Source organism: Furipterus horrens, unplaced genomic scaffold, assembly GCF_987537825.1.
Source record: "Furipterus horrens unplaced genomic scaffold, mFurHor1.1.pri manual_scaffold_8, whole genome shotgun sequence".
NCBI lineage: Eukaryota > Metazoa > Chordata > Mammalia > Chiroptera > Furipteridae > Furipterus > Furipterus horrens.
Window position 1 is genome coordinate 59,670,785 of NW_028327178.1, and position 12,685 is coordinate 59,683,469.

Genomic DNA, 12,685 nt, shown 5'->3' on the forward strand with positions numbered 1-12,685 from the left:
CCCTAGAGGGCTGGCTTCTCACTCTCTGAACCGGTCTGGTTCAGTCATTAGTTCACCTGTTTGTGACCTTTACCCCCACCCCCAGCATCAGGAAGAGTGCCCCATACCCGCTTGACGTGAACGGGTAAATGACAGGAAGGATGGACGGATTCCCCAATGTTGGGCTTCTCCAAGCTTCAGATAGGAGGGACCAGCTGAGAGCAGGCCTCCAGTCGGTGGCCTTGGTCGAGTCCCGTCCCTGGGGCACCCACCTCCCGCGCAGGTGCCTGGAAGGCGGAAACTTCGGGGCCGGAACGGGCGTGCCGGGGGCCGGGCGGCGGACGGGGGCAGCTTACGCGGTAGGACTGCGGCCAAGGCCGCGGGAGGGGCGAGCCGGCGGGTGTTCGAGGTGGCGGCGTAATGGCAGGGCGGCGGGTGAACGTGAACGTGGGCGTGCTGGGCCACATCGACAGCGGCAAGACGGCGCTGGCGCGGGCGCTGAGCACCACGGCCTCCACCGCCGCCTTCGACAAGCAGCCTCAGAGCCGTGAGCGTGGCATCACGCTCGACCTGGGCTTCTCGTGCTTCTCGGTGCCGCTGCCCGCGCGTCTCCGGCGCGCGGTCCCCGAGCTCCAACCGGCGCCTGAAGCCGGGGCCGGTCCTGGCGAGCCGCAGCTTCAGGTCACGCTGGTCGACTGCCCCGGGCACGCCTCCCTCATCCGGACCATCATTGGCGGTGAGCGGGGGCCTGGGCGGGCGCCGGGCTCGCTGACGCGGGGCGGAGCAGCCCGGCTGCGCTGCTGGGAAAGGGAGGTTACCTCTCTTAAAAAGTGGGGCCACCGAGGTCCTGCGAGGCAGAGGCGAGTCTCCTAACGTCCCTCAACAAGTGAACGGAGGCTTTGGGGCTCGAACTCGTGGCTGGTTGACTAGGAAGCTTTCCTCACCCAGCACAATCGGGTAGGAAGGTACTTTCCTTAAAAAAAAGAAAGAAAGAAAAAAAAGTGTTTTTGTGTTTTTAAAAAAATCAAGATGTGTTGGCAGTACACGAACTGAGAAAACTGAAAGACTACAAAAAAGGTATAAGTAAGTGTCACGAAAAGATCTCCACTCACCTGTCCTTTGGTCAACCTTGTTCTCATTTGGAGTCAACCACTGTTTTCAGTTTCTTGTGTATCATTTCAGAAAAACTCATATCTGTATATCTATATCCTCATTTTTCTTCCCCCTCTTTTTTTTTTTTTTTTTACAAAATGGTATCAACATATACAGTATTTTACTCAGCATATCTACATACAAAGCTACATCATTCTCTTTAAAAGGTCTCATAAAAGTCCATTGTACACTTGTATCAACACTGTCTTAACTATATCTTAATGATGGACATTTATGTCATTTCTAGTGTTTGCTAATGATGCTCAGTGAATTTTCTAGAAGAGGAGTCTTTGGTGGGTGTGCTAGTATATCTGTAGGTTAAACTCCTAGAACTGAATTGGCAAGGGGCAGAGGGCATGTGTATTTTCAGTCATGTGTATTGCTGAAATGCCCTCCTGAGACGTACCATTTAATTCATTTTTAATTATAGAGGTAGTAAATGAATATGTTCTACTTGTGAAGAACTAGAACATTACAAACCAGGCAAAAGTTCCCTATTTACCCCTCCTGTTTCTCCAGAGAAAGCCACTTAAACCTTGGTGGATTACTTTTCCAGACCCATTTTACTACACTGAAGTCGATGGACAGGGCTTTAAAACTTGTTTTGTTTTTAGAGAAAAATGATGAAATAATACAAACAAATGGCGCAAAAGGGCATACTGCTAAAAGAAGTCTCCTCTGCTTACCCAAGTACCTGGTTAAATTCTGTTTTCCATTTGCTTGTGTTTTCTTCCAGTGATAGTCTCTACACATACAAAGACGTGTAGGAATATATATTGGGTAGATGATTTCTTTTTATTGAAGATGTTTACTCCTCAGTTTTATAAGCATCTTCAAAGATACATTAAAAGGGATGAAAAACAGTGGTATAGACATAGATTTGAAATAAATCAAAGAATTTTGGAAGGTCCTAGGAGGGGAGGAGAACAAGAAGAGACAGAAGTGGAGCCACTGCAGGTTTCCACCTGTCACCAGTTGTATCATCAGTGGCATCTTGAAGACTTTACAGAGCCTGTCCTTCCAGGACCCTCCCAACCATCAGGCAGCTGGTTTGCTGGTGCTGTAGGGCCAGGCAGGCAGGGGTTGAAGGGGGTTTGTAGAGATATGTTCTCAGGAGGACTGATTGGACCAGGTACAGATCCTGACTCATCTGTGTGGACTCTGACGTGAACCTCATGTGGTCCGTCTTGGGCTGTGATTTTATTGACCTGGTGACAGATAGCCTATTTTATCCCTGAGCATGCCAAGTCCAATAATATAGTGATGAGAGTATTAAGTACTTTGATCATTATTACTGCTTAACTGTTCTATGCTGTAGGCAGTTTGCGATAACTTCCCCATTTTACAGTAGAGGAAATGGAGGCTCAAAGAGGAGAGGGGATCTGTCCAAGGTCATGCTGCCTAAAGTATTCTACTCAAGCTATATTTCAGTCATTAGATGAATATAAGAGGCACGTGATCTTCTCTACTCTTGCCCTTCCCTTATAACTCAATTCTGTTTTGTCACATCCAAATACATTTTAAGACATGTACTCTGAGCCATTCTAGGTTAGAGTTGGAAGAGACAGGTTTAAAAAAAAATGAGAATGCAAATTCTTAGTCTTATTTAGTAAATAGCATAGTCAAGTTGTGAAGGATGTAGTTTTGGAGTCAGAACTGGGCTTGGGACCTGGCTTTTACCTTTACTAACTGTTTGACCTTTGAACCTAATTCTGGACCTTCTGAACAGTGGCTGAATGTAGTAACTTCTGGGTTGGCCAAAAAGTTGGTTTAGTGTTTTCCATAACATAAAAGACATATTTTTCATTTTCCCCAATAACTTTATTGGTTTGGATATTTTGAGTATTGGCTATCTCCTGCTGTTGGCTTCTAGTGGATAGAGGCCAGCGGTGCTGCTAAACATTTTCCAATGCATGAGACAAAAAAGAATTATTTGGCCAAAATGTCAATAGTACTGTGAAACTTCATGAATCACTTTTGACATGTTTTATCAGTCCACAGCACCTTCTCCATACACTGCACAAATCTTTTTTTGCATTTTAGTTGTGTTTTTACCTTTCTTGAAAAAATAAAGCATAATATGCCAAAAATGTTACGTATTTTCTTCCACCTTCAATATTAAAATGGCTGCACAAAAATTCACCAGTTTTGATAAGGTTTTTTTAATGCACACTGATATGACAGCTGTCACAATACAGTCTAACAAAATTGTTTTGAATGAAGTTAAAGACAACAAAGTATTACTAGAGCCATTGTACAGAAATAACTAAACAAATTTTTTGGCCAACCCAATACAAAGGTTTTTATTGGTATTGCTTTTCTGGCGTGTTTGCCACTTCCCGGGCAAACCCTACAAGAAGCGTGGTGGTTACCATTTAACAGTTGAGGAAATTGGGACTTAGTAGGGCTGCTAGTAAGTAGCACAGCCCAGATCTGCTTCACTGCAAATCTTGAGGTCTTTCCCATGCTTCTCCAGGCCACTTTATACTGCTCCTGCCCCCTTCTAACATATACTTTTATATAGAAGCTCTTCATAGGACAAAAAGTTTTCAGATACTAGCCTGTCCTGTATACCCAGTGCCCCCAAGAATTTGTCAACTCCTTGGTCTAGACTATAAAATTGTAGAAAGAAAGAAGAGGAATTTTTCTCTTACATGTACATTATGGCTCTTTTTACTTTTCTTTCACATCCTGAGTGAGATTTTCTTTCTTACAGATATTAAAATGTGACCTGAGCACATTGGAATGGTGAGACCATGGCTGCTACTATTTTTCCTTAATAGGTCAGATTCCCACACTCCTTTTCAGGGAAATGAGAATATAGATTTTTTTTCTTTTGAGGAGAAGGATGCTTGCATTTCAGGCCCTGCTCTGGCCCAGGCCTATTGCTAAGAATTTGATACTAACTATGCAACAACCCCAAGTGGTGGGCATGTGGTGGGAGTGTAGCCCTATTTTTCAAATGAGGAAAAAGCTTGGAAAGTAAAATACCCTTGGCTGGTGTTGGAGCCTAACTCTTCTACCCTTAACCTGGATCTGGTCAATACCTTTAGTTATCTTCATGATCCGTAAACCCATAGATATCTTTGCCTTCTTCAAATGTCTCCAGAGGCCAAATCCTGGTTTGTGGCAGCTGGGCTCCTACAATTCTGACTTTGTTCTTCCTCTGCTAGCCACTTGCACTTCTCTCTAATTCATCCCTCACACAGTAGGCAGTGTACTCCTCTTACAAATGTTCACCAGATCATGTCAACCCTCAGCTTCAAGACTTTCCAGTGGCTTCTCATTGTGCTTAGAGTAAAATCCAGCTTCCTCTGTAGCCACAGGAAGAAAGACCCTCTTTATGGTATGGCCTTTACCTTCCTCTAAGCTTCATCCCTTCCTCCTCTTAACTTCAGCTACACTGGTCTTAATTCTATTTATTGAATGGGCTGGTCTTTGCACCTGCTGTTCCCTGTTTAGTACATGTGGTACATGTTTATATCTCAGTTTGAATGTCACCTCCTCAGAGAGGCCTCTGATCTACCTATCTAAAGTGTCCCTACCTCTCTCCCTATCATATTTTCTCATGTCTCTGTTTTATTCTATATATCCCTTTTCACTATCTGATACTCTTTTTGTATATACTTGTCGATTGTCTCTGATCTCCATGAGAGCAGAGCAGGGACTATGTCTATCCTGTTCAGCAGCATATTCTAACTTCTTGGGCCAGAGCCTGGGGTGTGGTAGGCACTTGGTAAATTCTGAATGAATAAAGCTGTATACCAGCTCCTGGGCTAGCTGGTTATAGTGAGCAGAAAGCAATCAGTATGGGGCCTGGCTTGTAATAGATACATAATACAGGTTGATTCTTTTCCCTCCCTCTAGGACCTGACAGCAGAACTGGGGAAGGGGCACTGTCCCATGTGCAGAGTGACCTATTAGAGCTCTTTGCATATAGGACAAAAGCTGGAATAACTTACTTTTTGGGAAGAGGGTGGGATATGAAAGGGAAAGAAGAGCTTTTCTAGTAGAGAGAATACCCGGGCAAAGCTTTGAGGCTTAAACCGGCTTTCTCGTCTGTTTAGGATCAGAGATAACTGCTAGCATTATGTGTAGCTGGAAATCAGCGTGATGTGTAAGGAGGTGTGCTGAAGATGGACAGAAGGGTTGGTGGGCCAGATCCTATAGAGTGGTAAGTGTTGGGCTTAGATTAGCCCCTTAGTTTAGATTTCTCTTAAGGTTACTGGGAGACTTTTAAAGCAGGTTTGTGACGTGATCAGGCTCAAGCTTTAGAAATATGAAAGACCGTTGGGCAATGACTCCTACTGGTAGCAGATCCCACAACTGTACCTGGGATTTTTGGAATTTGGGCTCTTGTTAGAGTTCCCGGCCTACTGTGAATAATTTAGACCACTTGCTGAACACATTCTCAGTAGAAGGATATTAGTACTGTTGTCTGAGTTCCATGATAATATCTCTGAAATTTAATGTCTCTTAAAGCCAGCTCTCTAATTGTGTTTCTCCCTTCCCAAATAATTTCATGTACAAAATAATTTATTCTTAACTTAGAGGAAATTGGGTTTTATTTCCTTGATATACATGGTCATAGCTAAAACTCTTAAGTGGTGCTGTGGGTAATAGTGACTGCAGTACTTAGCATTTATTTAGTCCTACCGTTATGCTTACTTTTTTCGTTTAACCCTTACAGCAATTCTTTGAGGTAAGACATGATATTCCCATTTTACAGAAGGAGACATAGAGGCCCAGAGAGGTCAGGAAACACAGTTCATAAGTGTCAGAGCCCTGTATGAATCCATGTTGATCTGATCACACAGCCCTACTTGGGCATTCTCAATATGAATGACAAAGTGTACCTGTCTCCTCCAGTCCCCTGTAGTGGGGTTTTAGGGCAGTATTTTTCTCTAATCCATTTCAGAGTATAAATCTTTCAGGGTTAGAACTACAAAAAGATTCAGTAATGTATGTTTTAAAGATTTGGGTGGGGATAAAGGACTTGGACCCATTCTTAATCTAACTGTGGCAGGAAAGAGGAGAGCTGAGAAATGCTGGTATATTGGTTTGACAATTTATATCCTCTGGTGGCTGCTAGGATTAACAGTGTATTGTCTCCTGGTGTTTTGTTCTGGTGGTTAATGAATAGCAGCCCTTCTGCCACTACTTGTCGCCCTGATCTCTTGCTTCCTGTGCCTAACATTTAAGTGATACTTCCTACATGGCTTTGACCCTCTCAGATCCCCCTGGCCACAGCTGATGAGAGCTGCCAAAGCCTTGTAAGCCTAATCAGGGTTACTCTCTTTAGAGGGAAAAACAGAGCAGCCCCTGGGAATTTTTGTCTCTGTAGCCTGGGAGAGAACATTCTTTGTAAAAACAAGCTACTTTGCTTTCTCTGTTTTTCTGAGCTCTTGGTGCCAATGTGGAAAAAGTGCTTGTCCCTTTGTCCTTTCTTATTAAGGGGTGTGCCTGCAGTCTGTCTGAAATACTCTCCTTGCACACATGAAGCAGGGTTTTTGTGTGTGTTAACCTATGTGTTTTCAACCAGATATTTAAAATTGATTTTTAGAGAGAGAGAGAAAGGGGGAGAAAGGGAGAAACATGTTTGTTGTTCTACTTGTTTATATATTCATTGGTTGATTCTTGTATGTGCTCTTGTAACAGAACCCATGGGCTGCTCCAATTGAAAGAGAACCCGATTGCCCGCCGCCAGAAGCATAACTCTCAATACCAGAGTTTGGTGAAAAGAAAAAGAATTGTTTATTTAATGGTTATATAGATTAAGATTATTTGCAGATTTTAGCCATTAAGTCTTATTTTCTTTAAAACACCCACAAACACATAGTTCTGCCTCCCCCTACCAAACCAGGCTAGTTTTAGAAAAGTCAGAGGTACAGTTTAACTACTTCCCAGACACAGTTCAGCTTTACTGGCAGCTCCCAATCATTCGATCCTGATTGGGGAGGTTTTGCCTGTTGTGGTGCCCTCCAGCTCTTAATGCAGAACCACGTGGAGTTCCCAGCCTCCTTGTAAACTGCATGGAGTTCTCCCTTTCCTTTCAAAGCCTCATGGTGTTCTCTCCCTAAAAATGTCTGATGCTTATTTTTAAATTCCTGACTGCGTCCTGTGACACAGTGGGCGTGGTAATCAGTTCTGACCATTCACAGAACCATACGTAGGCTCTGTGAGCTCTTTCAGCACCATTCCATGGTCAAAACCCCTCCCATCTTCTTGGGGCTTTGGAAGAATCAAAGCCATTTGCGTAACAAAGACACTAGCCACTATCCACAGGCATGTGAAGGCATCTTAAAAGCTGTTTCCTTTCCCCATACCCCAACCCGCAGGCTCTAGGGATTTTTGGAGACCCCCATTCTGTAACAATTCCCCCCCTCAGACTTAAGACCCTTTATAATTTCATAAAAGACAATGGGCGAAGGTCTTGTGCTCCTCTAGCTGCTTCAAGCTGGACATGGTTTTCGTCCTACCTACCCTTGGGCCTAGAAATCCCTAATAAGAGTGGGGGTGGAGGGGGATGGTGGCCTTCCCACATGGGGAAGGATCTTGCAGACTCCAGGTCAGTTGGCTGTCCTCAAGCTGTGGCATGCTTTGTTTCCAAGGGTTGGCACTGCTGAACAAACTGGCATCCTTGTTGTATTCTGGGGGCAACAGATTTGGCAACAGGGTTAAAAGGCATCATTAAAACCATAACTACTAGATGACAAAAGGCAGGGAATAATTTTTCAGTGTCCCACATTAGGAAAAAGAATGACTTTTTTGGAGGAAGGTGTGCAGGGCATGTCACACCTGTCCAAAATCCTTTTGCCCACTATACTTAGTTTGGGCTGAGGGGTATATTTTAGGATTTCCCCCCTCTCAGACCTCTGGGCCCCTTTTTGTTCAAGCCATTAGGATAGAAAGAGAGACCAATTTTAAAGTGAAGCCCACAAACCACCCCGTACTTCACCAACCCAACCACTTAGTTCAGCCAAACTGTTGAATCTCAGGAGGCGGCAATGCAGATGGGCTTCTTAAGTGAGGCCTATATGTACAGACAATCACTAGGTAATGAGATCATAGGCTTATGCCCTATGAAAACAGAAAGAACACACATATTAATTCACATAACACAATTCACAAACCAGTCTCTAAATCTGAGAGACTGTCTTATTGGGAAAACATCCAATTGCAAGGTATTTGACATTCTTCTTGCCTGTAAATTAAGCATCTTTGATAATGTCACAGATTTGGTTTAACTTTCAAATGAAAACAAACTTTAAATGAAAATAAACTTTATAGACAGTTAGCTGCACTAATTTATAGTCTACCACTGAGCATTGTTATTTTCCTTGAGTCATGATTTTTATCCTTAAGATTATGCTCTTTGTCAGTAAAGGGACTGCATTAAGTCCAGTTTTGATTTAGCCTGTTCATTTGCATAAATACAACAAGAGCAGTGATTGACCGCATATGATCTTTAAGCCTGCTTTGCTGGAACTTATACAAGAAACCTTCATGCTGACTGTTAGTCTGCCCATCAGGGTACAGAAGCTGAGCCACACACTTGCCATTCAGCCTTCCTGTAAACACGTGCTTTTTCCAAGTCCTTCGATTTTCCATTGTGCCTTAAGGTTCCTTCTAGCCATCTTTCAGGAAAGCAACCTTTGTTCCTTCCCTGGAAAGATTGCTGTGAACTGCACAACCAACCAAGGTACCAGGCTTTTCCCTTATGGGCTTTTCTTAGCTTCAAAAGCCAAGTCCAGTTTCTCAGGGCTTTCTGATAACCAGAGCCCAAGCATGCCTCTTTCAGGCATGACATTCCAGTCAAGGTTTGGTTAACAATACCTCTATTAATAACTTGTCTTATTAGTTTATGCAAAGAAATTGCCAAATTCTGGACAGATCAGGTTGGAAGAAAAATACATAGTGTGAAGGAAAATCCTTGTCCTTCTAATATTCACTAAAATTGCATTTCCATGCCTTATACTTTCTTTTGTTCACTCTCTCACATGTGAACTTTTACCTTTCCCTGGGAAACCTCAATTTTCCTTTTAGATTATATGGCCAATACCTATACAGAGTACAATAACCATACAATCAGACCACAAGTAGCTGAGGTTTCCTCTTCCTAGGTTTCAAAACTTTCACAACTTTTCCATATATTTACCCATTCAGATTTAACCATAACCCATTTCCAATTTTTGTTCTTTTCCACACTGTAAAGGACTATACTCAAACTCAGTATTTGATAGCTCAAAGTTCCCTAGATTTGTAGAGATATCCTGCAGTTTTCTGAAGCTTAGACCTTGCAAACACCCTGTCATGTAGTAAAGACCTGAATGTCTAGACATATACCATTTTGCAAACAAAGCACATCACCTGAAGAGCATACCTAACCCACCATTTTGCCCACTTCTAAGATGGTGGCAGTGTAACATGCAGCATCTTCAAAGATGGTGGCATCTGTATGTACCACCCACAAGATGGTGGGAAACCCACATGACTCGTCCACCGTGGTGGAGCACTCACATGGCTTACCCAAAATGGCAGTGCACCCATGAGGCTCAGTGTTTGATCCGCAACCTGCATGTGGGTTCGGTTCAAAAAGCCTAGGGGTTCCCTCCTTTTCTGAACCTGTTTTCTTACACCATTGTGGCATTCTTGGCAACTGGTACCTTGAGCTGGGCTGCCCTCAGGGATTTGCCCGGAACTGCTTTTATTGACCCAGACATACATACCAATGGCTATAACCAGAAAAATCCCAAGGACCAGAAAACACTTAGGCATCTATAATTCTATTATTCCCAGGAGTACTCTTGATCGGACAAACAAATCTAGCATCCACGATTCCATTATTTCAGAAATGCTCAAAAATAAATTTTTTAGCCAAACAATCTTACTTCTCTAATCCCTTCTCAGTTCTGTTTTCTTTTCACCTTCCAGGCGTATTTAGGCAGCTGGCACCCTCAGAAGGTGTCTCCTAAGGGGGTCGACCTGCCACGGGCAATTATTAAAACCCATGTTTGGGCACCAGATTGTAACAGAATCCATAGGCTGCTCCGATTGAAACAGGACCCACGGGCTGTTCAGTTATTAGGGGTCCGATTGCCCGCCGCCAGAAGCATAACTCTCAATACCAGAGTTTAGTGAAAAGAAAAAGAATTATTTAATGGTTATATAGATTTAGATTATTTGTGGATTTTTGCCATTAAGTCTTATTTTCTTTAAAACACCCACAAATACATAGTTCTGTCTCACTCTACCAAACCAGCCTAGTTTTAGAAAAGTCAGAGATACAGTTTTCCTACTTTCCGGACACAGTTTAGCTTTACCAGCAGCTCCCAGTCATTCGATCCTGACTGGGGAGGTTTTGCCTGTGTTGTGGTGCCCTCCAGCTCTTAATGCAGAACCACGTGGAGTTCCCAGCCTCCTTGTAAACTGCATGGAGTTCTCCCTTTCCTTTCAAAGCCTCATGATGTTCTCTCCCTGAAATGTCTGATGCTTATTTTTAAATTCCTGACTGCATCCTGTGATGCAATGGGGCATGGTAACCAGTTCTGACCATTCACAGAACCATGAGTAGACTCTGTGAGCTCTTTCAGCACCATTCCATGGTCAAAACCCCTCCCATCTTCTTGGGGCTTTGGAAGAATCAAAGCCATTTGCATAACACTCTAGCCACTATCCACAGGCATGTGAAGGCATTTTAAAAGCTGTTTCCTTTCCCCATACCCCAACCCGCAGGCTCTGGGGATTTTTGGAGACCCCCCATTCTGTAACACTCTGACCAGGAATCAAATCTGCAATCTTGGCATAGTGGGACAACGCTTTAATCAACTGTGCCCTCTGGCCAGGGCCTCAACTAGATTTTTTATAGTAACCTTTAAGCATCTATATGTAATGCCCAGAAAGCCGTGCAGCACAAGCAGCTATAATAAACTGGGAGCCTGGCCACCCAAGGAATTTGGGTGTTATTTTAATGCAAAACCAACCAACCTGGTTCTCTTTGTCCCTAGTCTTTTTATGAATCTGCATAGAATACATTGTGTGTTACGTTATGGTATTCATATATGTTTGTCTTAAAATATTGAGGCATTTAATATTGAGTATTTAAAGGAGCAGATATAAGTGGAAATGCTTCCTTTAACTTCTTTAGCTTCTAGAATCTGTCAGACCTAGGTTCCCTGAGCCTTCGTGATCACCTAGGGAAAGCTACCTTTTATTTTTTCTTCTTTGTTGAAAGATATGCACCATAACTGAATGTCCCCCTCTCCAGTGCCACTACAGCCAATGAAGCTGAGGCAAATATTGGTGTCTCTTGTGTTAACTTTCTTAAAGCCTCTTTATGTCCAGTACAAAGTTGGCTTCCCTCAGTACCAAGTGTGCTTCTATTCAAATACAAGTTTTCCTGTTTTGTCTGCTACCTTATCACTTTCTGACCTCACTTAATCTCCTTCCAAGTTGGAGTGCCTTTGGCCATCTCTAGGAGACTCAAGATGAGCTGTGTCTGCAGCATTTTCCCCTGGAGTTGGACAGCAGGGTGACTTTACTTCAGTTTGGGTGACAGTGTGGGAGTAGCACAATATCAGAGATGCAGCTTTGAGTTTAAATTAATGCAGAATATTTGAGCATGAACCAACAGGAGAGAAAATAGAAACAGGTAACCATATTTCATTCTGTTGGGGAACTTTTTTCTTTTCATGGGGCTTGCCCTTGAGAACAAAACATATCAAATGTTAAATCAAAGAATATTTTTGTAGTCATGCTAGGAATGGGAAATAATGCAAAGACTTTGCTTTCTTGTGGCGGATATTTTTGCTGGAAGGTTATAATCAAAGTCAGAAGAAACTTATAGCCATAGCTTTTAATAAAGCTGTAATCATTTAAAATTAATTGTTTTTAAACTTTTCACTTAGCATCTCCTTTGTTTTCTCTCAGAGTTTCTCTTGGGTTTTTCTTCAAAGTCATCCCATTCAGGTTGGAATAAGATTTGAGTAGGCATCCCAGGAAGCAACTCATAAAGTAAGCCCTAGGTCATATCCTCTCCTCCTCCCCCTCTGCTCTGTCATTCTTTGTTGGCTGGAGCCTTGGTAAGCCTTGGTGTCTGTGCTGAATGAAGATGATGGTATATGTAGCTCTGGTGCTTTGGGTAATCCAGAGGCCTCGGTTCTGGTGAGGTGGAGCCTGGCATTTTTGAGGTGGCCTCAGGGTGGAGTGGAGTGGGGAGTGGAATGAGCCCTCATGGGCTGGGCTCTATTTCACCTCATGCCTCCACTCCACTGCTGCAGGCTGGCTTTTCAGTTGTTGTTACCATTAGCCTCACAGGGGGCTTTACAGGGACAGAGACATATGAATTACTCCATGGGCCAGACACACAGATATTCAATAATGTTTTAAAACATTTTTATTGAGATATAATTCACATACCATAAATTCACCTATTTCAAGTGTACTCTTCAGTGGTTTTCAGTACAGGGGTGGGCAAAAGTAGGTTTACAGTTGTTTGTTAAATTACCAGCCATCATTACCTAGAAGATGAGCCGTAAGTAAGGATATGAAATAA

The 12,685-nt window shown here is 43.0% G+C and overlaps 1 protein-coding gene across 4 annotated transcripts in view; it reads left to right on the top strand.

Moving 5' to 3' along the window:
* Positions 1–343: 343 nt before the first annotated feature.
* EEFSEC (eukaryotic elongation factor, selenocysteine-tRNA specific) overlaps positions 344–12,685 on the top strand; it is a 387,397-nt gene continuing 375,055 nt past the window's right edge. Inside the window, exon 1 of one of the 4 annotated variants that reach the window (XM_090285918.1) lies at positions 344–715. In XM_090285918.1, coding sequence (XP_090142044.1) covers positions 400–715 — 316 coding nt within the window. In that variant the 5' untranslated portion in view covers positions 344–399. Of the gene's footprint in view, positions 716–987; positions 1,057–12,685 lie in introns of those variants that run through there. The other 3 variants (XM_090285916.1, XM_090285915.1, XM_090285919.1) reach the window with 3 other exon arrangements.